The sequence below is a fragment of the Tetrao urogallus genome, assembly GCF_951394365.1.
Source record: "Tetrao urogallus genome assembly, chromosome: 13".
NCBI lineage: Eukaryota > Metazoa > Chordata > Aves > Galliformes > Phasianidae > Tetrao > Tetrao urogallus.
In genome coordinates this window covers 2,183,118-2,208,666 of record NC_136826.1, presented here as the reverse complement: position 1 = coordinate 2,208,666, position 25,549 = coordinate 2,183,118, and the positions used below count along the sequence as shown (strand labels likewise).

The 25,549-nt window shown below is 41.1% G+C and overlaps 1 protein-coding gene across 1 annotated transcript in view; it reads left to right on the top strand.

Moving 5' to 3' along the window:
• The window catches only part of IL1RAPL2 (interleukin 1 receptor accessory protein like 2), a gene marked incomplete at both ends in the record, with an annotated part of 319,468 nt that extends 299,993 nt beyond the window's left edge, over positions 1-19,475 (top strand). Inside the window, 3 exons of the mRNA XM_079541946.1 lie at positions 5,177-5,320; positions 9,316-9,486; positions 18,778-19,475. Coding sequence (XP_079398072.1) covers positions 5,177-5,320; positions 9,316-9,486; positions 18,778-19,475 — 1,013 coding nt within the window. The remainder of the gene's footprint in view (positions 1-5,176; positions 5,321-9,315; positions 9,487-18,777) is intronic.
• Positions 19,476-25,549: the final 6,074 nt, after the last annotated feature.

Sequence of the window (25,549 nt, the reverse complement as noted above, 5' to 3'; positions counted from 1 at the left end):
TTTGCAGTGGGAGCTATAGATGGATGGAGAATCATTACTTCTTTTCATGTTACCTGTCTTGAGATTTGCCTAGAATTGGGACTACTACTGACAATTTGTCTGTAGAATAGGAACCCTTTGAGTTTGAATGCTCCAAACTACAAGGTGCTACTATTCTCTTCCATTTGTAGTCATTATTATAAGGCATGCAACAGTATCTCATTACAGTTCTTACCTGCTTAGTTCAATTACCTCCTCTAACTGTTAGTACAGTGATATTTGAACTTGTGGTCTCTTTAAGGCAGAGTGAGTACAAAAGCTGTTGAGAGAGCAAGGAAATGTTGCATGTTAGTGCAGTTAAAAAAAGCAGTGCTCTCCATCATCACCCTAGCAGGGATATCTGCACAGATATCCCTTTTCAAAAGGTTTAAATAGACCGTTGTTATCTGAGCATGCTACAGGCTGAACTTAGGGTTAGAGGCCACCATGGCACTAATGAACTAAGAGCAGGTGACTGAATAGGAAGACCAGTCAAGGTATCTGTAGGTGGGGTTGTGACCAGGTCCACCAGCACCTTGGTTCCAGAAGACAACCCTAGCCACTAGGTTCACCTAGAGCCGTGCTGAATGCTAACTGCTGTGCTTCATGGCCATAATTTATGCCTTCAGATAATTTGTATAAAATCAACAGTGAGGGAGAAGTGGTATAGCTTCAAAAAAGGGCTAGTGGGAAGAAGAAATTTTGGAGTCACTGTCCTATTTTTACTATTCTTTCCAGTGACCCACAGGTTGTACGTATGAAAGTACATTACTGAGTCCTGACAAAATTGGATCAATTCTGCTTAAACCGTTTCCTGTTCATGCAGGAGTTTATGCCCTCTCAGAAAGAAGAGTGTAACATAGAGTCATCAAATCATAGGGCTTGGAAGAAACCTCTGAAGCCCACCCAGCCCAACCCCATATGAAAGCAGTCCCTTCCAGCAGTTGCCCAGAAAGCATGCAGGCAGGTTTTTAAGATCTTCAGGGAAGGAGACTCCACTGCCTCTCACTGGCTGTGCTTTATGCTAAGGATAGAAATACATGAGCTGCAAAGCCATTCTGAAAAACAGGGGCCCGCTGCTGTGATGCAGAACGCACACAAATGTTTATTCAACATCTCAATTGACGGAATGTCACAACTTTAATTAAGGAAACTGGTCATCATGATGAAGGATTAGTCTCGTTAGTGCAGAAAGCATTCTACCTTCCCATCCATTGAACCTAATAAATACACAACTGATATCTTTGTTGACACTGTTAAATGTTCAGCTGTGTTGCATATATTAGAATAACAAGCTGGGTTTATTTATAACAAGAAAATGCAGACATTTCAGACCTCTGCTGAAATTATGGAAGAAGCACTGCTGAATACTGAATTCGGAGGTGGACAGAATCACTTCTCAGCTGCTATTTCATTTCTCCATTCCCCTCAGGCATTTTAAGTGGTTTGTTTTGAAGCTATTAAAGTGTCATTTAAAATATCCCCAGTATTTTCACTTTGTGCTTTGACTACATATCCTGTTGTCATGGTTTTATTAAATTCTTACTAGCACTTGACCAAACTTTTCCCTTCTGCACCTTGATATAATACTTCTTATTCTAGCTTTCTCCTGCTTGGATTTGGTTGTAGAGCATTCATAAGCTAGGCAGCACTACATCATTACTCACCTGTGGCAAGAGTTAGGCCAGGACTGGTAGAAGGCTGTTTACCAGTACCCTGTATGTGTGTCAGAGGATCATGGATTCCTATTACAACGTGCCTCAGTTTTTCAGAAGCTGGGAACAACATTTGGGAACAACGAGAGAAGCACAGATCTCTTTCAGAGAAACACACCTCCCCCAAAGTCCAACCTGCTTGGGGCTGCCTTATCCCTGTTCACCAGGAGGTGCTTGTAGCTCGGTTTTGTCTCCAGCTTGCCACAGTACTACAGGTTTTAGCAGTTCTCAGGAGTGACTGCAGCACATCAGGGGGTACCCGAGATGGCATTGGTCGTGAGTACTGCTAAATTAGGAAGGTTGGAATTAAAAAAAAAAACTAACTAAAAACAGGGATAAAAGCCAGAAAGTCAGATCCAAGTTAAAGCTCTGGAGTTCTTTGAGGAAGAAAAAGGAATTGCACAAATATTTAAGGTACAAATGTTGAAGTCTTTTGCTAACTAGTGGGACAGACCTCACAAATGCTTTCTTAGAATGCAGCAGTGCCTTCTGTACAACATTGTGTTTTGATAACCTCGCAGCGTGTATCACCACTTGAGATTTTCATTTTTGACTGAAAAAGGAACCAAATCCAGCTTCAGACCCTAGACCTAACAGTGAAAAGGCAGAATTAGGCATGCTGCTGAGACCTGGATGCCACTTTCTGTTGTTACATTCTTCTTCACTGACTTCATTTGAGACACATTGTTCTTCACTTTCAAGTAGCTCAAATATAAATTCAAATATAAATTCTGGGCAGTCCTGGCTTTGTTTTTGTTTTTTTTTTTTTCCCATGTTTGAATTACCTGCAGTAACAGTATACACTCACTTGATCCTTAGATGTGGAAATAGCTTGGGATTCCCTTCAAATTAATTTGAAAAGCATGTTTTCCTAATTGAAGTCACAATGCACTATAGAACAGCTGTCTTGGAAAGAGAATAAGTTATCAGGAAATGCAGTGCAAAATCAAGCAGCACTCCTAGTGAAAGAAGCTGTGAATTTAGGTAAAAGTAAATATTACAGCTATGTTGGCTCAGCTTTTACTTTCAAGGAGACTGCGTTTGTTCAAGACATACAGGAACAAGTGAGTGCTCTTTTTATGTTGATGTAGTATTAAATGCTGAAGGACCTTCTGAAGTGTCTTGGTCTCAAGCCACTCATGAGGTGTAGTAAAATTCAAATTATTTTAAAGATTATAATCCGCTGCGTCATAGGCTGTGCCTCGGTCTTTCTGTATTATTTTATATTAGAACCCACCTGAATGTTATTATTCACTAGGTTTCAGTTGCTGTTAAAGCAAAAGTTCAGCTTCTATGACTTTCCTGGTATTGTGTTTACTCGACTGCCTTTCCCACCAATCTCAGTGAGGACAACTCAGGGGCAAAGAGTAAGAGCTGGAGTAGGCAAGAAAACTGAGCATTTGGGGGTTTCCTCCATTACCTCTGCCTTGGAATGCAGATAAGGAGACCAAAAGGTAAGTTTGGAGCCTAGGAGAGGTAAAGGAGATGCAAAAGCAGATTGATTTGCGTTTTGAGTTGCAGGTTGTGTTTTTGCTCAGTATCCTGCCCTCGCCCTGGCACATGTGTGCAAGTCTGAGCTGCGCGTGATCTTCAGGACGCAGCGTGGCCAACAAGCCTAGCTCTTCTGGTGGTGTAGGCAGGCCACTGCCATGGATGGGCTGTTTATTCAGTTCTCTACCATGCAGCGGCTTCAAATGCTGCTGAAGCAAGCAAGTAAAACCAAAAAAAGTCTGACACTGTGCAGCATAAGATGCTGAGGGATTTGTCAAGTGCTTTCCTACAGGCTTTCATTGTCCAGCAATTGGGATACAGCTGCAGTATGGATCAGAGAACACAACAGGTTTAGTATAGGGACTTTATTCTGCAAGGTAGCACAGATCAACTTCAGTTATCAGAACTGAATGGCCTTCAGCAATTTCTCTCCTTCCAACCTGGCAGTTTTGCCATCATCCCAATTTCCTGGTAGAAAAGTTTCAGTACAATAAGAAAGGTTATTTTTTTTTTCACTGAAAAGTAATTTTAACCAACTCTTTTCTTCATTTGACCAGATTTATCCCCAAGCACATGCCAACTTTATTTTGCAGTGTAATAAAAGTCCCAGAAATTCCCTGTTCTCAGAGAGATTAAATAGCTATTGTAATAGGCTTCTTCCTTCTATTAGCTCAGGACTTCTCACCAGACATCAGAGATACTGCAGACTGGGAATAACTTGTCATCTGATGTTAATTATTGAAATACAAGGCATGGAAAGGTGAGACTAACCCCAAAAGATACCCAACTAATTTGCTTTCTATCTTGAAAATGACACGAATGACATACCAGTAATTTCTTCTGACGTGTGTTTTAGAAGCTTAAAGATCTCGAAAACTTTTTCCCTCCTGCATTTAGGATCTTCCTATTGTATTTATAGCAGCATATCTTTGTACTGTATTTATCACAGTGTATCTTCATGTCATCTTATCTGAACTGATACAGATTGTTAGGGGTAGCTATTGTCAAATTTCTGTCCTTTGTCCTTTATGGTGATGTAATACGCCAAGAGGTGGCATGAGCAATATTGCATTCTGAGGATATTTCAGGCTAAGGTACAACACTGTTAAATCTAGCATCTTATGTCAGGTGAAGCACTGGAGTGCTACCCAAGGTTTTTTATCTTGCTCTGGCGTTGGCTTGCTAAATGACGTTGGACATGCTGCTTCGCTTTTCCATGCCTGTTTCCTCAGCTGTAAAAGATGGATAATTGCATTTCAATGAATTTGTGAAGTACTTTGAGATAGCCTGCTTGTGATGTTTCCTAACAAAAGTATCCCAGTCAGAAATCTGAGCTAGTGCTAGTTTCCATTACAGTATAATGTGTGCTAAGCAATCATGTAAGACCTCTGTTAGTCACAACTCAATCAAAGTGGCTCTTAGCAGCCTGATGTGTGCTTTCTGCTTCTCACATTGTTTTGGGCGTTCTGGATGCTGATTCATCTACCAGTGACTCAGCTGAAGCTTTGGCTGAGCAACAGACATCAGCTCATCCACTGGCACCACAGCTATAAAGCTAAAGTTAATGTTATTTGGAGAGCTGGGGTCCCAAATGGGGTACAACATGCTTAGTAAGCCTATTCTCACACGCAGCATACAACATTTGATGCTCTCCTACAAAGTGGAAGTTTCAAACAAGTTCATTAAAGGTTGATTAATCCTCAGTATCAAATCACTGCCTAATTGCCTTCTAGAATTATCACTATAGCCTCAAATGCATTCTGTCTGAAATTTCGGACAGACAGTAGGATGATTGAAGTTAAATAATGGGCTAAGAACAAAAATAAGACATCCTTAATGTTACAGTGGTTATAACAGGAAGTTGTGCAATTCCATGTGGAATTGTACAGTGGATTACAGCAATTAGAGCTTCGAAAGATCATAACCTTTCTGTCTTTCCTTGCTAATTTTAGATTTGATCTACAAAATAGAGCTTGCTGGAGGATTGGGAGCTATCCTTCTTCTGCTTATTTTGCTTGTGACCATCTATAAGTGCTACAACATAGAGTTAATGCTGTTCTACAGACAAAACTTTGGAGGAGATGAAGCAGCAGACGGTAAGAAGTTGCTTATACATACAGTGGAATATTTACAATGGAAATACTTCAGAGGTCCAAAGTGATGAAATTTCTAGTTTAAGTTCAAACTGCTAAGCACTCAACAGTGTAAATCTCTAACACTTTCTCGCTAAGCCTGCTTAAATCAATGAATCTGTTCACTGAAGTGTCACAGGTCTATTCCATATGAAGAGGAATAGGAAGAATTCTTCAGGAGTGTATAATAGAGGTTTGAATGTCATTTTTGAACTGATCGCTCAGGAAAACTCTGTGTTTGCATGTCCCAGTGCCCAGCATCTCTTCTTTTGATATCCGTACTGTATGTTGACATAAATTCACCAGGTATCTTCCACTAAACGTTTCTGTTAAATTGTTATCAGCCAACTACCTCTAGGAGTTAGTGAGTCAATTGTTATTGAGGTTAACTAGTTACCTCTGTTAATTGAGAATATGAAACATAATGGAAATACACAGCTGCATAGCTTGCCTGTAGAGTATGTTTAAGAATAGCAAGGGGTGTTTTGCACTTCCTCCCTCCATCCCCCGCTTCAGTAGGCATGTGGTTTCTTTAATGCTTAAAGCTAAAGCTGTTTTTCAAATTGAAGCTTTAATTCCTCTGAATATAGAACATTCCCTGCTCCTATGAAGCTTGAATAAGCATTGGTGAACTCAGTCCAAGTGCTTTAAATCATATCATCATATTCTTAGTGTTTATAATGTGCACATTGATTGTATATTATGTATTAAAAATAGTACCTGCTGAAGATCCCAGGTGTAGTGATCAAATAAAGCCACTGCGGCACTTACAAGTCACGTAGGCAGTCTGTAATGGTATCTTCAGAAACAATAACATATTTGAAAAAGGAGCAGGAATCACATTACCCCCATTGTGCAAAAACAATGTGCGTTTGCACAGGCCTTCTGCTTTCTGCAGCTAGCATCACCACTATCAAAATAATGAAGCGTTCTGTTAAGCACTGGGTAGATAAGCCGTGAAAAAGTTGGCTACAATGAAATCCATAGGAGTGTTGGAGGATGGGTGGAATGACATCCAACGGATTATAGAACGTGGTATGATAAATAGCAGGAACAGAGGTCAGGAAACTTCCTTTCTCAAGCTTTGTGTGAGTGGGAAAACCTGAAATTGTTGCGCTTTTTTTTCGTACAATGCAGGGAAATATTTATATTGATAGAGAGGAGAAAACAAAGAGTAAGACTGAATGGTTTTAGAGGTGACTTGTATCTAATACTTTGGGATTATACCAATGTGATTTCCCTGTTTGACACCAACCAAAAATGACCCAAAGTATTAACTTTCCCCCAGAATGAAAGTATTCTGGTCCCTTTTTTTCCAAAGTTAAGCTGCCACATTTTTGTTGATGTAGCTTTTTTTCTTCTGTTACTTTTTAATTTATGAAACATTGCTATTTTTCACTTGTTTAGACCAACCCCGTGATACTTAGAGGATTCTGTGTGCATGTTAGTTCTGGGATCGATCTCTTGCTTTTCGTACATCATTTTAGAACTATTGCAGCCGTGCGTCTTATTCTGATCCTGCACTGTGAAAGATGAAGGCAGAATGCTGCTGAAGTCAAAGTGTATATAAGGGTGTTTTGGTGATTCATTCTACTTCTTCTTGCTACAGAGTGAGCCTACAGAGGTTCTGTGAGCCATCATCTGTGTAGGTGCAATTGCATATATCCCACTTGTATGTGCATTTCTTTAAAACAAAAGACATGAAACCTAACAGATTTTTTAACCCTATTTCTGAAAATAGCCATGTAGGCTATGCTGGATGCATTTACTTCCTGTGTTGTACATAGCTTTGTTTTTAGACAAAACATTCTGGCAATAGTGAAGATTAAGGGAAGCCATTTAGAAAATAACCTCAACAACACTGCTTCCAAAGCACACAGAGGAAGCAGTGGGCAAGCATAGGTCCTTCTGCTAAAATCCAGTGTATGTGAAGCCTGTGAGGAGGGAGCCAAGGCTGCGGAGATATAACACAAGCATATGGGCTCACAGGAGGCCCAGGGGAACTCCTCTTGCTTGTTTGCATTGTGAATAGAGGAGACGAGGGAGCGCTCCCACGCAGCTGGAAGGAGCAGGACTCAGCTCAGAGTCTGCACGCACACCATTCCCAGCCCATACCTTCCTGTCTGTGTGTGCAGAGTTTCCAGGCTGCTTTGTAACCAAGCACATCAGTGCTCCAGGGTTTGCTTTGCTGCCTTGCAGAGCTTTCAAATATTTTCAGGGATGTCTGCCCCCTGTATCTCGTGGTCACTGGTTTCTCTTGAAAGCTTTCAACAAGTTTCATTATGGACAGGATAGCGTGTTTTGGACAGGCCTCCAAAGCTGACTGGCCTTTTTTTGTTTGCTGTTTATTCTTCTGTCATCTTTCCTTCAGCAATTGCTATTTTTGTAAACTGTTGATTTCAGAGGAATATGAGCAAGCCAGGTGGACCTCCTCCCATACAGCTCCAGTGGCACTGGGCAAATTGCCTTTTACAGACATACAGCTATTCACATGCTTAGTCTGTAGCTCTGACCCTCACGAGTCTGGCTTTGCGTCAACAATCATAAGAAAGAACCATAATTTTAAAGTCATCAAATGTTTTGCGTTATGATTAGCTATTTTTTCTTCTTATTCGAAAATGTTGGTGAGTTTTAACTGCTTTCATTATATTTGATGTGCACAATTCTTTACACATAATTGGTGCTCAGCAATCCTCCATTTATTCAGTTTTGTCCTCACAACATTAACTATTTGATTTTTCATTTTCTGTAAATAATGGCAGCTGTGCTCTTTGCCCAAGACTGAATTGCTCCAGGTTGACTTTCAGTGCACTATTTTCCCTTACCGTAGGGGAGTAACAAGGGCAAATGTTGCTAAGACAGTTTGATCCCAGGCTCAGTAGCGGTGCCACTTCTGTTCTCGGTACGCTTGGCCAAGCTCTCAGCTCTGTGTGTCAGATGCAGAGAGCTGAAGATTACCGCAGTGCTCTGCAGGAGGAAGTAATTATGTTGTCCCTTCTAGCCAAACCTCTGTTCGCAGCCTTGCCATGCTTGCAAGGCATTGCTCGGGGTCCCTTCTGTCACCCACTGCCTGCCTCTGCCTTTTGATGAAGCAGCAAAGCTTTCCCTGCACCCCACAGCTGCAGGTACCACAGTGCAGGAGCAATCCCTCCTGCTTCTGGAGTTATTCCTAGTTCTGATGTTGTGAGCCCCATGTATGTAAATCATTCTGGATTAAGTGACCTCTAAAATTATATCAGTTTTAAAAACAGGGAAAAGAGATCTGAAACAATGCTTTAGGTTGTTAGTGCTTGACACTGTTTTCTGCACACTGAGTATTCACTTAAGTCATACATTTCTTACATTTACTTGTAGAAAAAAGTTCTCCCTTGAGAGCTCAGAACTTTCCCATAATCATAGCACTTAGGAGTTAAAAGAGAAATTTCCGTGTAGGTTTGGGTGCCACAACATAAGAAAGACATAAAACTCTTACAGAGCATCCAGAGGAGGGACTGGAAGATTGGGAAGGCAAGAGGGGTGAGGAGCAGCTGAGGCCCCTGGGTTTGTTGGGCCCAGAGCAGAGGAGCTGAGAGGAGGCCTGATGGCGGCTGCAGCTCCTCACAGGGAGCAGAGGGCAGCGCCGAGCTCTGCTCTATGCAGCAGTGATGGGCTGAGGGGACGGCATGGAGCTGTGTGAGGGGAGGGCTGGGTGAGGGCAAGGGACAGGTTCTGCACCAGAGGGTTGTGCACATGGAGCAGCTCTCCAGAGCCCTGGGACACTGCTCTCAGCAGCAGGGTTGGGTTTGAGTTGCTGCTCTGTGGGGACAGGAGCTGAGCTCGGCTTGTGCGTCTCTTCCAACTCGGGATACTCTGTGATTCCATGATCATTAATAGGAATAATGCAATTTTCTAGAACTGCTGTGTGCTTTTTGTAGCATTCTTGCAAACAGCAGTCTGAGTGTGAGTTTGTTTCCTTACAGATAACAAGGAATATGATGCGTATCTTTCATACACCAAAGTGGATCCTGATGCGCTGGATTGTGATAATAATGAAGAGGAGCAGTTTGCACTAGAAATTCTGCCGGATGTTCTAGAAAAGCACTATGGATATAAGCTCTTCATTCCAGATAGGGACCTGATCCCTAGTGGAAGTAAGTATTTCTGACCTTCAAGTTTTAATGTAATTTCTGATGCTTTACGAAGGCCTGGTCTGTGCAACAAGGGCTTGGTACAAAAACTTCTTTCTGTGAAGCAGTTTTAGGGAGTGGATAAGTCTCCCTGCTGCTACAGATTTGAACTCTAGGTTAGAGGCAGTTCCTGCACCACTGAAACCAGAGGGACCTGTTATTGATTTCAGTGGAGGCAGAAGCCAGACCTTTCTACAGAGGAATTTGCAGTGCTGCAAGCAATGCTGTAATCTAAAATTTCTGTCAGACTCAGTCACCTAAAAATGCAACTCCCCAGAAAGATTTTGTAGTCTCTGTATAATCATTGAAAACGGATTTTTTTTTGGAAGTAATTTCTTTTTTGTCTGTCTTTTTTCCCTTACTTTGAAGTCTCATAAATAGCTACATTAATTTCCCTATCAATGCCATACATGCAGTTTTTCATTAGGGTTTTGACCAAATGTTGCATTTCTGAGCAGGATTGTTACTGTGTAGTACTGATTCTTCAGACAGCTCTGTACAGTCCTGCAACCTGATGCCATCTTCCACTCTGACAGTGTAATACAGATGTCCATTTCAATCAGTTTCACTGGCATGTCTGAACATTCAGCGGCGTCCTTAACACTTAATCAACACTGAATGCCTTCTTAGCTGTGTTTATAGCATCTCATCTTCCTGATTCATTTTTGGATAAATCAAATGCACTATGTTGATGAATGCATAGTAGGATTGTTTTAATATCTATTTATTCTCTGAAATACTGAAATTCTACCCATCCCTTTCCTTATTTTATTGTTTTAACTAATTCGGTCTGAAAATCATTTCAATGAAAAATGCTAAAAGAGAGTTCTTCTCTCCGCATGTACTACTGGATAGGAAACATGCACAAGAGAACAAAGCAGTGACAGTGCTGGAGCAGATGTCCCCAAACATGAAACAGCTACAGCACGACTGCTTTAGCAGCCTGCCTGCCAAAGACTTGAAGCTGCTGCCAAACCCCAGTGCCTGCCCTAGAAGTTGGAGCCTATTTCTTCTCTATTTGAGGGAGCTGGAAGCAGATTTCTGACTCCAGTCCCACTGGGAGAAGTCAGAGCCTAGTCTGAGGTCAGGCACAGTTCCGGTAGGGGCTTGAACAGACCTTGTGCTTTTGCAGCTCCTAGGCTAGAGCTGCTTCCTCTGTTCCTTTGCTCTGTGAGGAAAGTCATGCCCTGCAAAGTATGAGTTTTACTCCATTAGTCCCCAGAAACAAAAGACAGGTTATAGAAAAAGTAGCCTTTTTATTTAAGGCAGCCCAAGCAAGCGGTACTGAATTATTAGATAATTAGGGAAAAGTACGTTTTTTTGTGTTAAAAATCACAGAACTATAGTAAATGGTTGTTTTATATCCAGCAACGAAGCAGTTATATATTGCAATTATACAAGTTATTAAGCAGTTTAAATCTGGTCTTTCAGGGATAACTGCACTGAAGCACAAATTCATCTGAAATGAGCTTCATCTTTCCAATTGCCATGCTATCCAGTATGATGTTGTATTCTTGTCTATTTTTGTCAGTCAGACACTCAGCAAATACTTGTCATCACTTTGGGTCTTCATTAAAACTCTCCTGAAAATGTAGGATACCTGAAAATGTCAATTCTCATTTATGAGCATTCACAGACTTAATACTTCTTTTTTCCTCTCAAACTCACTTCTCCAGTGTTATGAAGGGGCCTGACACCAGCATGTGAAGCTTCAAGTGTGCTTAATCAGACATAATGGCAATGCAGAATAAAATGTGGATCTGAAATGAGTGTGATTTGCATGCCTTGGCTTTGAAAAAGATGTGGGGATGACATTTTATTTTGAGAGGTGATGGAGAAGGATGGAGGAGTCGGACTCAGTTGTTTGTAAACTCTCTGTGTGCCTGTGAGAGGTGGAACATGGCTGTTTCTTGTGCTCTATGCAATACTCACCAGTCTTACAAGGGCTTGGAGTGCATAGCGAAGAGACCAGGCATCGTGGGATGGCATTGACCTCCCAGAAGTTTTAGAGCTGAACATAACGTATTCAGATGCGACAAAATATGTGGCGCTTCAGGACAGGTTTGTACAGAATGAGGTTTTGATCCTAGTGACCTTTTTTGATTTTAGGAAATATTCTCACATGCATTGCATTTCACTGTCTTTTCGTGTAAACGACTTTGTGTGATGTTATATTTTTCCACTCTCCGCCCTGATGATTCCTTATGTATCTTTTCTGAATACTTAAATGTGTGATTCCAGCAAATCAGATGTGTTTTATAAGACGGGTTGTTTTGTACAGTCTCTGCAATGTTAAGGTGCTGCCACAGGAGGGTGTGCATTATTGGGCTTGCTTCTTGGCATGAAGCAGTACATTCAGCTGCTATTCGGATTTGAGAGCTAGCAAAAAATAGATTTGTTAAATAGTATTTCATTTATCTTTCTTGGACTCTTCCCTGAACAAACTGAAAAGCTGACTTCGGAAAATTCAGGGACAAGCTTGATTATGCTTTTGCCAGCTGGTTCATCTCTAACCTCTGGGGAAAAGCCATGATAGGCTATGCATGTCCCTCTGCAGATGAAGGACAGATCAGATCCAGATGTGCCTGAGCAGGGACTCACTCACCCATCAGACTGCTCCTCTGCCAAAGGGAGACCCTGGCAGTGTCCCCACTGCGTAGCCTAGCTCGGCACTCTGGCTCAGTGCTGAGACTGTCTGTTTCAAGGTGCATATGGAGCAGCTGTTGCCAACTCAAGGACAAAGATGATGGCTGTGGAGGCCAAGGCCACCTCTTCACTCTTGGAAATGCATCACATTTGCAGTAGGCATTCGTTTCTGAGTCCTTCAAAGCTGGAATACAATTTCTATTCCTGCAGAGCAGTTTTGTTCAGCAGTTCAGAACTGCTGGGAAGGGCACTGAGGGTCTCAGTGTTGCCCACCTTGCAATGGCCAGCCAGAACCTTTGAAGTCACTCTTGGTGTTGTCTGAGAGAAAGGATCCAGCTCCTGAGCTGGCGAGGTGTAAGCAGGGCTCAGACAGCCACTACTCCTCTGCTCCGGTTCATGCAGAAGCCCACGTGACCATGGAGGCTGGAGAAGAGGCAAGAGGGCAACGAGACATAGATGCAGTGTGTTTTGTAAGCAGCAAAGACCAAGTTCGACATTCACTGCAGCTTTTCTTAAAGAGTTTTCTTTGCTCTTAGTAGAGAGCACTCTTCATTCCCTCGAAGCTGACAGCACATGGAGCTTTCTGCTTAGGCACCTGAGGCATAACTGAATGTGTTGGACCTCCATAAGGACACTATGATCACTAACAAACAGTTGCAGTAGCTATGAATTCCTTAGCTGTTATCATTTTTTCCACACATTTTCAGGGCTTTGTTTCAACAAACCCTTTCCCACAACCAAGCAGACTCTTGAACCCCATGAGCTTTTTAATTCAATGTTAGAAGACCTGAGGAGCCTGAGTTGTTGAAAGAAAAAAATGGAAATACTTAAATTTTTATCTGAGCCATTTTCTGTCTCACTAAGGATGATGTTTCTACAAAGGGAATAATATATTTGCACTTGGCTCTTCTAAAACTGGGTCCACACCAGAGAAAGATACTTTTCTCCCATCATTTCTACAAATTATTTTAAACTCAGGAAGTAAAGAGGTCAAGACTGTCAATCTGTGTTTTTAATTCCAGCAATGCAAATCTCTTAGAACATCATCTAGTTGCTTTCCAAGCATACTTATATCTGATGTTGGCAGGATTGGAAACACACCAGCAATTTGCTCCAGCTCAGCCCAGGGTATAGAGATCAGGCACTGAAAATGAAAATCCACTTTTACTGGAAAATGAGATGTTGGCAGCACAACAAGAGAGCACCTCAGGCGTGTGATAAAAAGCACCCATCAGTCAATGTTACAGTTCTAGTTTTTTGTAGTTTTGTCTGCCTATGTGTGGTGGGTTTCTTTTTTGTTTGGTTTGGTTTTCTTTTATTGGTTGTTGTTGTTTTTTTTCTTTTTTTGTGTGTGTAGGGGGGGTGTGTGTGGAGGAGGGGTTGTTGTTCTTGTGGGTTTTGATTTTTTTTTTACCTGGTGATTCCAACTTTTTGGATTCCTGGATGAAGATGGACACATGGACAGTGTGCCTGGGGTTCCCAAGGAGCGCTCATCAGGTACGTGACACCATTTATGTGGAATGGAAATAGAGTGCTCAGCAGCACAAAGTCCTTTCACAAGTCCCTCACTGTCTGCTCAATATGAATCTTACAGTTAATGACAAGCATGTAAAAATGAAATACAGAGGAACGGCAGTTAAAAACGAAACAAATATGAACAAACTCCCACCCATCTTTAGAGTCAGCCAAGACAGACTGGCCACCCTGGTTTTCTGAAGGCCATCAAGATGATCAGGAAGCTGGAGCACACAGCGTAAGAGGAGAGGCCAAGAGAGCTGTGTTTCTTGAAGAAAAGACCAACAAAGATAAAACCAAGGGGGAATCTTACTGTTCTCTTTCTGATGGAACACACAGAGAAGATGGAGCCAGGCTCTTCTCAGAGATGCACAGTTGTTAAATAAGAGAAAACAATGAAAATTCCAATTAATCATTTGTAAATATTTCCTTGCCATGAGGGTGTTCAGACACCAGAACAATACCCAAAATCACTGGAGGAGAAACTTCCATCCTTGGAGATCTTCAAAGTTTTACTGAACGAGGCCGTGAGCAATCTTATCTGTTCCTGGTTTGGGCAGAGGATTGACCCAGAGACCCCCAGATCCCACTTCTGTCTTGTGTGATTCTACAAACTTTTGATTCCAGATATCCAGAATTTTGATTCCAACATCCACCACCATATCAGTGTCATCAAAATCATCAACTTCACCTCAGTCTGCAAGGAGACATTGCCAGAGCTGTTCTTCTGTTCCTCATCCTTAGCACTGAGAGGGTTGCGTGTCAAGCTGATCTGTGTTATTTGCTTCTTTCCATTGTATTCATGAGCTGACCCTTAGCTTATATGAGATTATGCTGTCTTTGGGGCAGGGCTGTCACTCTTATCTGTGCTCCAGCAGTACCAACTGTGTTGCTGTTCTGACTGAGGCTAACATAAACAACAAACAAATATCAAATTTGTTTGAAATAGGAATAGCAAGATGTAATTATTTTTGTTGTATTGAAGTAACCTAAGTTAGGGTTTGGTGAATATTCAGTTAAGAAGGTAGGACTGAATTATAGTTCTATAAATAATTCATCCTCAAGTAATAGTCATGTTGCCGAATGCATGGTTATTCTCAGAGCACTAGGAACCAGCATGGTTGATGGTGCATGCTCTTTGGTCTTTGTGGTGCTGCAGACTACCCTGGTTAAAAACATACATAAAACATGACATAATTGCTTTTCTTTATCTCTCAGCTGCTTCTGAAGATCATCTGAGTCTAGTTAGTCAGGCTTTTCTTTGTGTAAGCAACTCTGTGTCCATGGTGCTTATTAGTTTTCTTGATCTTGGATTGTTTGCATATTTGGTTGTCTGGGTTTACTTTTAGCCCATGGTTAATGTAGCTCATTCAAGATTCAATAGGCAATTATGCATAATTACATTCTTCCAAATAGGATGCGTATCTTGGACTTCAGTGCTCCAAACTGCAGTTCAGCATCACTTCACGCTGAGTATTGAGTGTGTGTGTATTTGCTGTCAGGTCGTTTATCTTCATTAATGAGGGTAATCATGCAAAAAACCATGATTGTTCATGGGTGTAGATTTCTTGTTCATAGTTCCTTGGACATCACACTGTACGTGATGTAAGCAAGTTACTGATACAGCTACCCAAAGTGCAAGATTTTTTGACCTGTGAGAAATGCTAACGTGAAACTGGTTGGACAACATATTGCAAAATGGTATTTTAAGGAAAGGAGAAAAAGAAAAAAAAAAGGTTTAAAAAAGGTTAAAATGATTTAGGTGTTCTTCATTAAAATCATGTGGGTTAATTCTGATTCTGGTGTTTTATTTTTGTATTAAAGTTTATGATAAAACATACTTTTGGGAAAGAAAAGCTAACTATTCCATACCAATGTTTTTGAAGATTTTTTTTCTCCCCTCACAATGAAATGTCATTGAAGTTGACTCTTCTTTTGAAAAGAAATGAAGTCTTAACGAGATGAGATTTACCTGGTGGAAATATGTTTGTGTGGAGTCTTGCAGTTGATGATGGTCGGTGATGTGAATCCTGAAGTCTTTTTTTAACTTCTTCATGAAAGTGAAACAGCCATTGCCTAACAATTACTTTTTAGCTCTCTGGAAGGAAGAATCTACTCTCTTTCTCCGTCCCACACTGCAGCATCAACCTACAGTTTTTGGAGCAGTGTCTAATTTGGAAGTAAAGGATGATTTAGCAACTCCACAATTTATACAATCAGTTTTGTTCCACTGAAGAAAATAAGGTGTGGATTTCCACAGGCCTTATTAAGACAAGAATCAGTCTGTCTTTGCTCTTCCATGCAGGATTGTTCGATGTACGTGTTGGACGTGCTGTAGAGCTTGCCCAATGGAACCACACGTTCCAGAGAAGCTGTCACTTGACCTTAGTAGTAGTCTCAGGCTGAAGTTATTGAGAGTATACAATGCTTCTGGGGCAGATGGCTGGAAAATGTATTTACTTTTCATCTGGGTCTCCATTTTTCTGTAATACAGCGTATTTCATCTTCAGTGCAGCAGTAGGCTCCTGTACATTTGCTGTGTCTGTCGTTGAACCAGCTGCTGGACTTTGCAGGAGCGCCTCGTGCTCATTTGTGAAGGTTTCTATTCAGTTGTCTGTAGGAAGAGCTCTAAATTGTTGCAATGTCCATCAAGTAAGCTGGGCATAGCAGGGGAGAGGCACAGAGGGGAGAAGTGTCCACCCGTAAATAGGGAATTTTTCCTGTCATCTTCCCACCTAATTTCAACTAAAACAAAGTTTGGTGAGTTTTTGATTGAAATGATGTAATGAGTAACAGAGGGATTGTTTCTATTGAAATTATTACTGCTGGATATTTGGAGATGTGAAAGGGAAGTGACTTTTCTTTTTAATTTGTTGCATATAGGATATGCATGGCTGTGCTTAGCTCTAACCTGGATACGTGGTACTGAATGGTATTGTGTCCTGCTGAGAATGTCTTGTACATTGCAGTGTTCTGAGTTTTTTGGAGGAGGGGTAAATATGTCTCAGGAAAGATGCATGATAGCATGTTGTTTTACTGTATCTTGCAGATTCAACCTCTAATGATGAAGCTTCCCACCTAAATTCTTTCTTTTTGGGAGCAGAAAGAAAGGAAGAAAATGAAGAGTCTGAGCTGTTGATACATTGGGATAATCTCTTTCCATTGTATTGAACATTTCTACCTTTCCTTAAGTTTTGTTTCACCAGTTCTGCTTATCATTTTCTTATTGTTGCTGATTCTCTCCCCTCTCCGCTGCCTCTCCCGTGGATCCTAATGTTGGCGTTTTTTCATTAATGAGTAGCCATCTTACACAGAGCAATGTGGGGTTTTTCTTCATAAAATATTTTAAGAAAAAAAAAATCAAATAACTGTAATTGCTGCATGATTTAAGTCTTAAAACGTTAACTAAAAGTCAGGATTGTTGCGCAGAGATTTGTAATGTATGTGTATGTCTTGAATTTTTGTTTGTCTGTGGGATGTTTGCAATTGCCTCTTTTTTCCCGTTTGTGAAAGAAATTCCTCTTGCTGCTAGGTGGTGAAATAAAACATTAGTAAAGGCAGATTTGATGCTAACTACGCCTTCAATCTCTAAGCTATTTTAGAATGTGTTCCTGTTGGCCTATTTTGTAGCTATTTGCTTTACTGGAAGTGGTGTGAATAAGCATGCTGTGGTATGGTGCCTGAGGCTATAAAAATGAGTCTCTATAAAAATGAGTCTTGCAGTAACAGATGTTGATTAATGATGTTATTTGTAATCATTGTTCCTGCTAGAGGGCAGTGTGTGTAAGAGAGGCCCTGCCCTGTGCTGAGTAAAGATCTGTTCTGTGCAGCTCTTGTGTCCAAGTCTTCATTTATAACACATGCTTCTCCTCTGTTGTCAGCAGCACATTCTGAGTAGCATGATCAAGAGGGTCACATAGTTATAAAGAAAAAACAGTGGTTATATCATGTCTCTAAGCTTGCAGTCACAATGCTGTGCAACCAGTGAACACTTTTCTGATTCTAGCTGTTTGTTTTGGTTTTTTTTAATTATTATTATTTTCATTTCTCTGGTCTTGACCCAAAACCCTTCAAAATTTGGTGAAGTTTGGTCATTTATATGGGTTTTGGATCAGGTCTGTAAGTAGATCTCTTTCCCATCCCGTTCCATGTCAAGAATACAATTGGCATCTCTTCCTACCCTCCCTGGACAAATAAAACTCTGGATCAAAACCCTGAGTCCAACTGCAAGATTATTTTCTAGATCAGTAAGCTGACACCATGGAGCTGATGATGGGGCTGGTATTTCTGTTTACACTGATCATTCACAACTACTTGGTGTGCATGAATAAAAGAAGACTACTATTATTTTCCTTGTCACTGATGTTTGAGCAAATAAACACATCCAATATGCTTAAATTTTCCATTTGTTCCCATCACTTGTGAAGTTTCTGTTAATACCTTAGGGTACATAGAAGCACAGGTTGCAATATTAAAACAGACTGTTGGGCTACAAAGAACACTCTTGTGATTTTGTGGCCAGTACCCGAAGAAGAAAGAGCTGCCTTGCTGCTTCTATGCAATAGCACAATTTCTGCATGTGTTCAGGGTTGATTTCTTTTTAAGCTCTTGCTAGTTACAGTTTCCACACCCCACAGCATCCTCATGTCCTTCCATCCGAAACACAAGAACTGCTTCCCAGAGTGTGCTTCCCTCAGTGTGACTTTAATCATAAGCAGTGTTAATGTTAAAATTTACACAAGTATTACATTGATCTTGACCTAGAATTTCTCAGTAAGTCAACTGTGTATTTTTAGGCACTAATGCATCTGCACAGCGAGGAGGTTACGGAAATGTCATCCTGTTGAGATGAGCAGACAAAAACAGTTAAGGATTGAGGATGTTATGAAGGCATTTTCTCTATATATCCTATTAATAGCAATGTGTTGTGATACACAATCCTATTTCTGTTGGAGTATGTAATGAAGTGCCCCTTGTCTTAAGTGGGGTGGATCAGTGAGCCGTAGGATTTTGTTAAACTTAATTGCAAGCCTGATGTTTTGATACAATAGTCTTCTTTATTCTTTACTCTTTCTCTCTTTCTATAATTTGTAGCCTACATTGAAGATCTCACAAGATGTGTTGAGCAAAGCAGAAGACTCATTATCGTGTTAACTCCAGACTATATTCTCAGGAGAGGATGGAGTATTTTTGAGATGGAAAACAGACTCCATAACATGCTAGTCAGTGGAGAAATCAAAGTTATTTTGATTGAGTGTACTGAATTAAAAGGGAAAGTGAATTATCATGAAGTGGAATCTTTAAAGCACACCATCAAACTTCTCTCAGTGGTCAAGTGGAAAGGACCAAAAAGCAGCAAACTGAATTCTAAGTTTTGGAAGCGCCTAGTCTTTGAAATGCCAGGGAAGAAAAAGGAGGTGGTGTCTCGGCGTCAGGTCCTGGATTCTGCGGAGCAGGGCCTTTTTGGAGACCTCCAGACTGTACCCTCTCTTGCCGTCACAGGCACTTCTGCCACGCTGGTAGAGTCGCGGGCTGATCTAACTGATTGCCATCGAGCAGATTCTGTGCAAATGAGACATTATTGCAGAGGATACGAATATGATGTGTCAGCAGCAACATTGCCAATAGCTTCCATAAGCAACCATCATACATACTGTAACATACCTTTGACACTCCTAAATGGACAGCTACCTCTTAACAATACCATGAAGGACTCCCAGGAGTTTCACAGGAACAACCCATTGCTACCTTTATCAGCAAGGGAGCTTAGCTTCACCAGTGATATTTGGTAGTGAAGATCAGGAGACTTTTGAGATGCTTCATGACTGCCATGAAGACACATTTTTAAAGAACTTTGCCCAAACCCCACGGGGCATCAAATCATATTTGAAGCAGCGGCACACTTACTTGCTTTTCTACTTGAACTTTTTTGTTTACATTTACAAATTACTTACAAAGAGGGCATTCTTTTGTAAGTCAGCAATGTCCTTCCTGTCTTTTAATGTACAGCTTGATTGCTTCTTTAAAAAAGGGGGAGAGAAAAAGCACATCCCGTCATTCTGCACTTAGGGATGGATAGCAGTTTGCTGTATATGATCTCCAGCATTTGTATCTAAGTAACAATATTTCAAATACACTGAAGTTGTTGGCTTTTTCGTGTGAACTTCAGTACAGTTTGAAATTCCAGTATCATATCATGCTACAGAAATTATCTCCTGCACAGACCACAAGGGGTTAATCGTTCAATAGGAAGGAGGAGGAACTCCTCCCAGTATCGTTGTCTCTCAGATGCATTTTAGAAGATGACGAGCTGAAACAATGCAGATGAAGCTTTATCAATAAAGTGCACAGTAACACTTCCTAAAGAATAAATCACCTGCTTGCATCAGCACCTCTTCATTTGTTTGTTGAGACATGTTGCATTCCCAGTGGCTGGTTAGCAATATGGTTTTGTTAAACAGCTTATTAGGGTACTGGAAGGTGTTTGGCGGGATTTAAAACAACTTTTCTGTGATTAATAGATTATTTCAGACTTATTTTTGCAGGTTTTTAATGACATTTTTAAAACTGACTGAAGTATAAATTTGTCTGTCGGTGAATGCATTGATTTGAAATTTCCTAAGATCTCCCGAGCTGTGTTAAGGTTTGTAAAAAGGCGGTGTAACTTTACACGGTATTTTTTTTCCCAAAATGAACAGTTAAAATTTCAAATTAACCTTTTTTTTCTGAAAACATCAGCAATAGAAAATCATTACTGCAGCAATATTCAGAGATGAAGTGCTGAATTATCCAGGTTTACTAGTAAACTGACTTCAAATGCAGTGATAATCACCTGAGGCAGTTCTCTCTCTATCTACCTGACAATTTACGTCCTCTTAAAATATGGCTGAAGCAGGAATATTTCCACTCTGTGCAACTAGTGAAAAGTGATATTTTTAAGAAGCTGGTAAAGTCTTGCATTTCTTCCATTTCTTCTGTACACACTCCCATCAGTCAAACGAGGACACTCTCATTTATCTTCCGTGGAAAGCACTGAATCTGAGTTTTGTTCAGACAAGTATGTTTCATAAGGATTTCCAGACCCAGCTGATCACAGGTTCCAGTCAGACCATGAAGACAGCCGTACTCATGGAAAAAGCTGTAATAACAAAGGCAGAAGCCTTTGGCACAGCTTCACTGAAAACACAGTAGGCATGAGAGTTTTGTCTCAGTAAGATCTGCTGGAGCAAGTCCCCGAAATGTTTGTAAGGCAGGCAATCTCGCCTGTATTTCAGTATGTTTTTTGCATTGTCCTCTTTGATTGCATGGATAAAAGTTAGCATTCTGCACTCAGCTGCCTGTGGTTCCATCAGCAAACAAGCTCAGTAAATCTTTAATGTTTAGTAGTGGTTCCTAAATTGTACCCTACGGTCAAAGTGAAAACAAACACTGACATAAGACTTAGAAGTATCCAGAATTGGCCCAAAGGCCATGAGAACGATCTCAAACATGCAATAATTCATAGAGGTCGATACTTTTCCATTGCTTCTTTCCCCAGTACTTTATTCTGTGCCCTCTTACATCAGTTTTATCTGTAAACTTCTCCTTAGGTTCTAAAAAAATACATTTCTCCTGTTGCTTTTTCCAGTATTGTCATTATGCATTTGACACTAACACCACAACGGTTCTCTAGGAAAGATACTAATTTATTACACAGTGTAGGACTATAACTTGCTCTTTTGTGAAGTTAAGTTCGGAACATATCGATAGGTGTTTAATATACATATTTTTCTACTGAGAAAGAGAGTGATTTTACCTCCATTATAAATATATGTATCTCAACCTCCTCCCAGAAATCTATGAGATTTGCACTGTTTTATAAGTGTTACGGACTGTGTTTACACTGGCTGTGTCCTTTAATGCAAAATGTAATTTTGAAAAAGAACAAAAAAAAGTAAAGAAAACCCTGCATGAAGAGAGCTGCGTATGTTTAAATGAAAAGCTGTACTTTTCATTATTTTCCTTTCCACTTTACTTTAGAATCCAGTTAATTCACATAGAATGTTCAGTGAGATTTCAAACCTACTAGTTCTGTATTAAGCATGCAAACTGCAAAAAAAAAAAAAGAAAAGAAAAATCCACATACAGATTGGTCTGCTTCTTTTACTTACAATGATTAGATTTGGATAGCAAATTCATTTACTTGACGGCTTACTCTTAGAGCAGTAGCTATGCAAAAGCAAAATGCAGTCATGTTTGTATTGAAGTAACATGAAAAGAACAGTTTTTCTGTCATTTTGCAAAGCACACTGTGTGTCCATGTATCGATATATTTTAGTGATAGATGACAAGTCACAATCTGCTTTAAGATTTCAGAGTGTGTATTGAGTACGATGACAATATATACATGAATCAGAACTGCCTGTACCCCTCTGCTTTCAGTGCGGGGAAGGGACTTGAGCTCAGGAGGCCTCTGCTGTCTCAGCTTCGTGTAGCACTGCTGTGACGTGCCGGAGGTCAGACATCACTGTAGGTAGCGATGAAGGGCCTGGAAAAGTCCTGCCAAGCAGTGAAACGCATGTGTGAGTGGGACCTGGGTGGCACCGAGGCTGGGGCCCTTCCCAGTGTGCAGCCATGGGCGTCGTGCTGTAGCTGCCCTGCAGCTGGATCGGGGCCAGGGATGCCAAAACATTTTGCTCGTTCATACAAACTTCATTAGCTGAAATAGAAGGGCATTCTGCGTTCCTCTCACCAAAAAGCCTCGTACTTATTCAGCTGGAGATACTGGGGATGAAGCCAGGGCTCTCCCTTGGCAGTGCTTATGGCTGCACCCTGCTCACACGGCTGTGCAGCCCCTACCACCCACAGTGCCGTATGGCAACCTGTGTAGTGGCCTGTATAACAGCCTGCAGGCCTCTATGGCAGCCTGTGGGCCTCTGTGACAGCCCATGTGATGGCTTGTGTAACAGTCTGTATAACAGCCTGCAGGCCTCTATGACAGCCTGTATAACAGACTGTAGGCCTGTATGCAGCCTGTATGTCTGCATGACAACCTGTATGACAACCTGTACAACAGCCTGACAAGCTCACAGGCAGTAAAGATCCTTCCTGCAGCCATACACAGCTTCTGATTTGGGGCACGTCCATCTTAAGTGCTTTGGTTGTAATGTTTCTTTGGATATTTACCTTTGTGTGTGATGTGCTTCAGAAGCAATTATGGTTTGAAGGTTGTATATAGAAATTGGATAGAAATTGAAAACCTATTCACTCTACAGATTTTACACTCCTAAAGAACATTCAGAGAGAGGGCAGGGTAATTTTGATGTTAGTAACAAGGCAGAGTGAAGATGGGCAGTTGTGGAGGGGGGTGTGGGAATGGGACTGCGTGCTTAGCCAGTGTTCTAGTAATCCTTTCTGTAGACACTGAATGAGAAAGCTGTATTAACATATTGCCATCTTCTGTCTGCAAAGCCTGCTGCAAAAACCCTCCAGTCTAACAAAAATAGTTCCATCAAATGCAGTAGACCTAGAGTAAAGCTATAAAGCCAAGCAGTACTTTTACTGTGTTCAGGGGAATAAAGAGAAGACCAAAGGGCCAGAAAGAAGTAAGTCTAGAGACTAATAAGCATTTGATTATTTACTCTGTCTTGAATCAAGCTTATTTTTGTCTCTGTTTGGTGCGGATGTGCTCCAGCACTGTCCAGCCTTGGGAAAGGAATTCTGTTCATTTCTTTGTTATAAACAAGATAAGGACTTGAGAATAAATAACAGATACTTTTAGAACAAAACCCATGTGGTTTTTAAGGACTTCTACTCCACTCTCAGCAGCTTCTTTTGATTCAACAGACTTAATTCATGCAAATTCATAAGGACATACTTAAATTCCCCTTAATTGGGTGAGAAATACTTTACCGTGTGGGGTTTAGAAGACTGGTTCATAGACCAGTGCCTGAAATAACGGTATTTAAGCACTTTAAGAATTATGCCCTTATGCAGATCCTCAGAGCAGCTTGTCTGATTTTGGTTCCTGCATAGATTTAAGTGCTGTGGCAGAGCAGCTGGCAAGTCTTGCCATCGTGGGTACAGGACAGGCAGTCCTTGGTGCTCACCAGCTTGGCAGTGACATTGCCCTGGAAGCTCAGTGCCAGAGTGGGGAGCAATGTCTCTTGTGTCCCACTGGGCCATCCGAGGGCTTTCCCTGTGACCTTGATGAGCAGCACAATGCAGGAAGCCTCTTCCTCCGTGCAGCATTTTGTGCATCTTGTCCCACTTGAAGGTTCGTGCTGGGACCGCAGAGTTATTGGAAGGCAAAGAGAGTGCAGAGCGTGAAGAAAGGAGAGGAAGAAAAGAGTTGTCACAGAGTCCAAGTGTTTTGCAGGCAGAAATGCCGATTCAGCACAGCACAGTGACAACTCTTGCATGAACACTTCATGTTTGTCCACTATTCAGTGGTCGCTGGGCAAAGTTCCCCTGAACAATACCATTTTTTGCCAGCTCACTTGCTTCAGAACTCTTGTTTTGATCCTTTTAAAATTAAACTGTCATTTCCCATCGGACAGAAAATTTTCTTGGTGTATTCCATACGCACACACAAAAAACCCTTCTGTTTTATGTGTGTGGAAATTCCCCACAAAGTTGAAATCTGTGCTTCCTGCTGGTCCTGTGGGTTTGGAGCTCACACGCGATGCCAACAGTGTGATGCCAACCTCTGGTAAGCAGCACAAGGGGCACAGGTTGTGCTGTGCCATGGCTCCTATTGCTGGGGAGTCTGTACTCCCAACATATAAAAGTACCATGCCCTGTGTCTTGAAAGTATTTAAGGTTTTTAAACTTCGTAAGCAACAGTGACTCAAATTGTTCCTTTTTGACTCCAGTTAGCACAGCATATGTTAAAAATATGGGAATCTGAAATACGCTGTATGTTACAGGAGGAAATAAAAATTTGAAAATGGATAGCGAGGGCATGTCACGTCTGGGGAAACACAGAGAACAATATTGATTTGCACTTTCTTGTTGCTGAAATGTACTTTGCTTCCACTAAGAAGCAATTCACAAAGAAATGACATGATGTGTTTGGGGTGGTGAGTGGGAGACAGCTTTGCATTGCTTACGTTGCTCACTGCAAAAAGGCATTTCATCATTTCAGTGCTGCTGGAGAAATCCAGAGGCTAATAAGGCTGCTTCGGAGAGGCATACAAGGTCTGAAAGAAAGAACTGTGAAGCAAAAGTTACCGAGCTTTGCCAGGATTGTTGTCATTTAAATCTAAAACAGCAGCACTGCCAATAGACGCAGAACATGACCTGTCAGCATTTTTGCTTCATTACAATATCATTGCACAGCTATAGGCCGAGCAGAAAAACAAATAAATAATAAAAATACAGTTTGTCAAGCTGAGCCAGATTATTATGGTAGGTATTCCATAAACACCCCTTGTAATTCATTTTGATAGAGTGTAATAGGCTTTGCAAGATTTTAAGAGCTTTCTCTTCAGGACAAACACAAAGAGAAAACAACGTATTTTGTATTAGATGAGTTTCAGTCTTTCTTTCAATTCTGTAAAATAATTCCTTTTTACAAAGCAGTGAGTGATAAATATTTTCCTGGCTGCAAGTGGATGGCCAAAGCGTGAGCAGCGACAGCTACTGCTGAATCCACCAGAACGAAAGGGCCAACAGGGCTGGAGCTCAGTGGGGTAGCCAGTAGCCACCGCGCTCACGCATGACAGATGGGCTCAGGTGTTGGCTGTTGGCTGCTGATGTGCTGGCTGATGACTAGAGAATAACACACGAGTAAAGACTGTGCTATATGGAGGGATTTACAAAGTCTCTTGTGACCTCTTCTAGTGGAGCAGTGTAGGCAAGGCAAGGTGAAAGTAAGAGTTGTCAG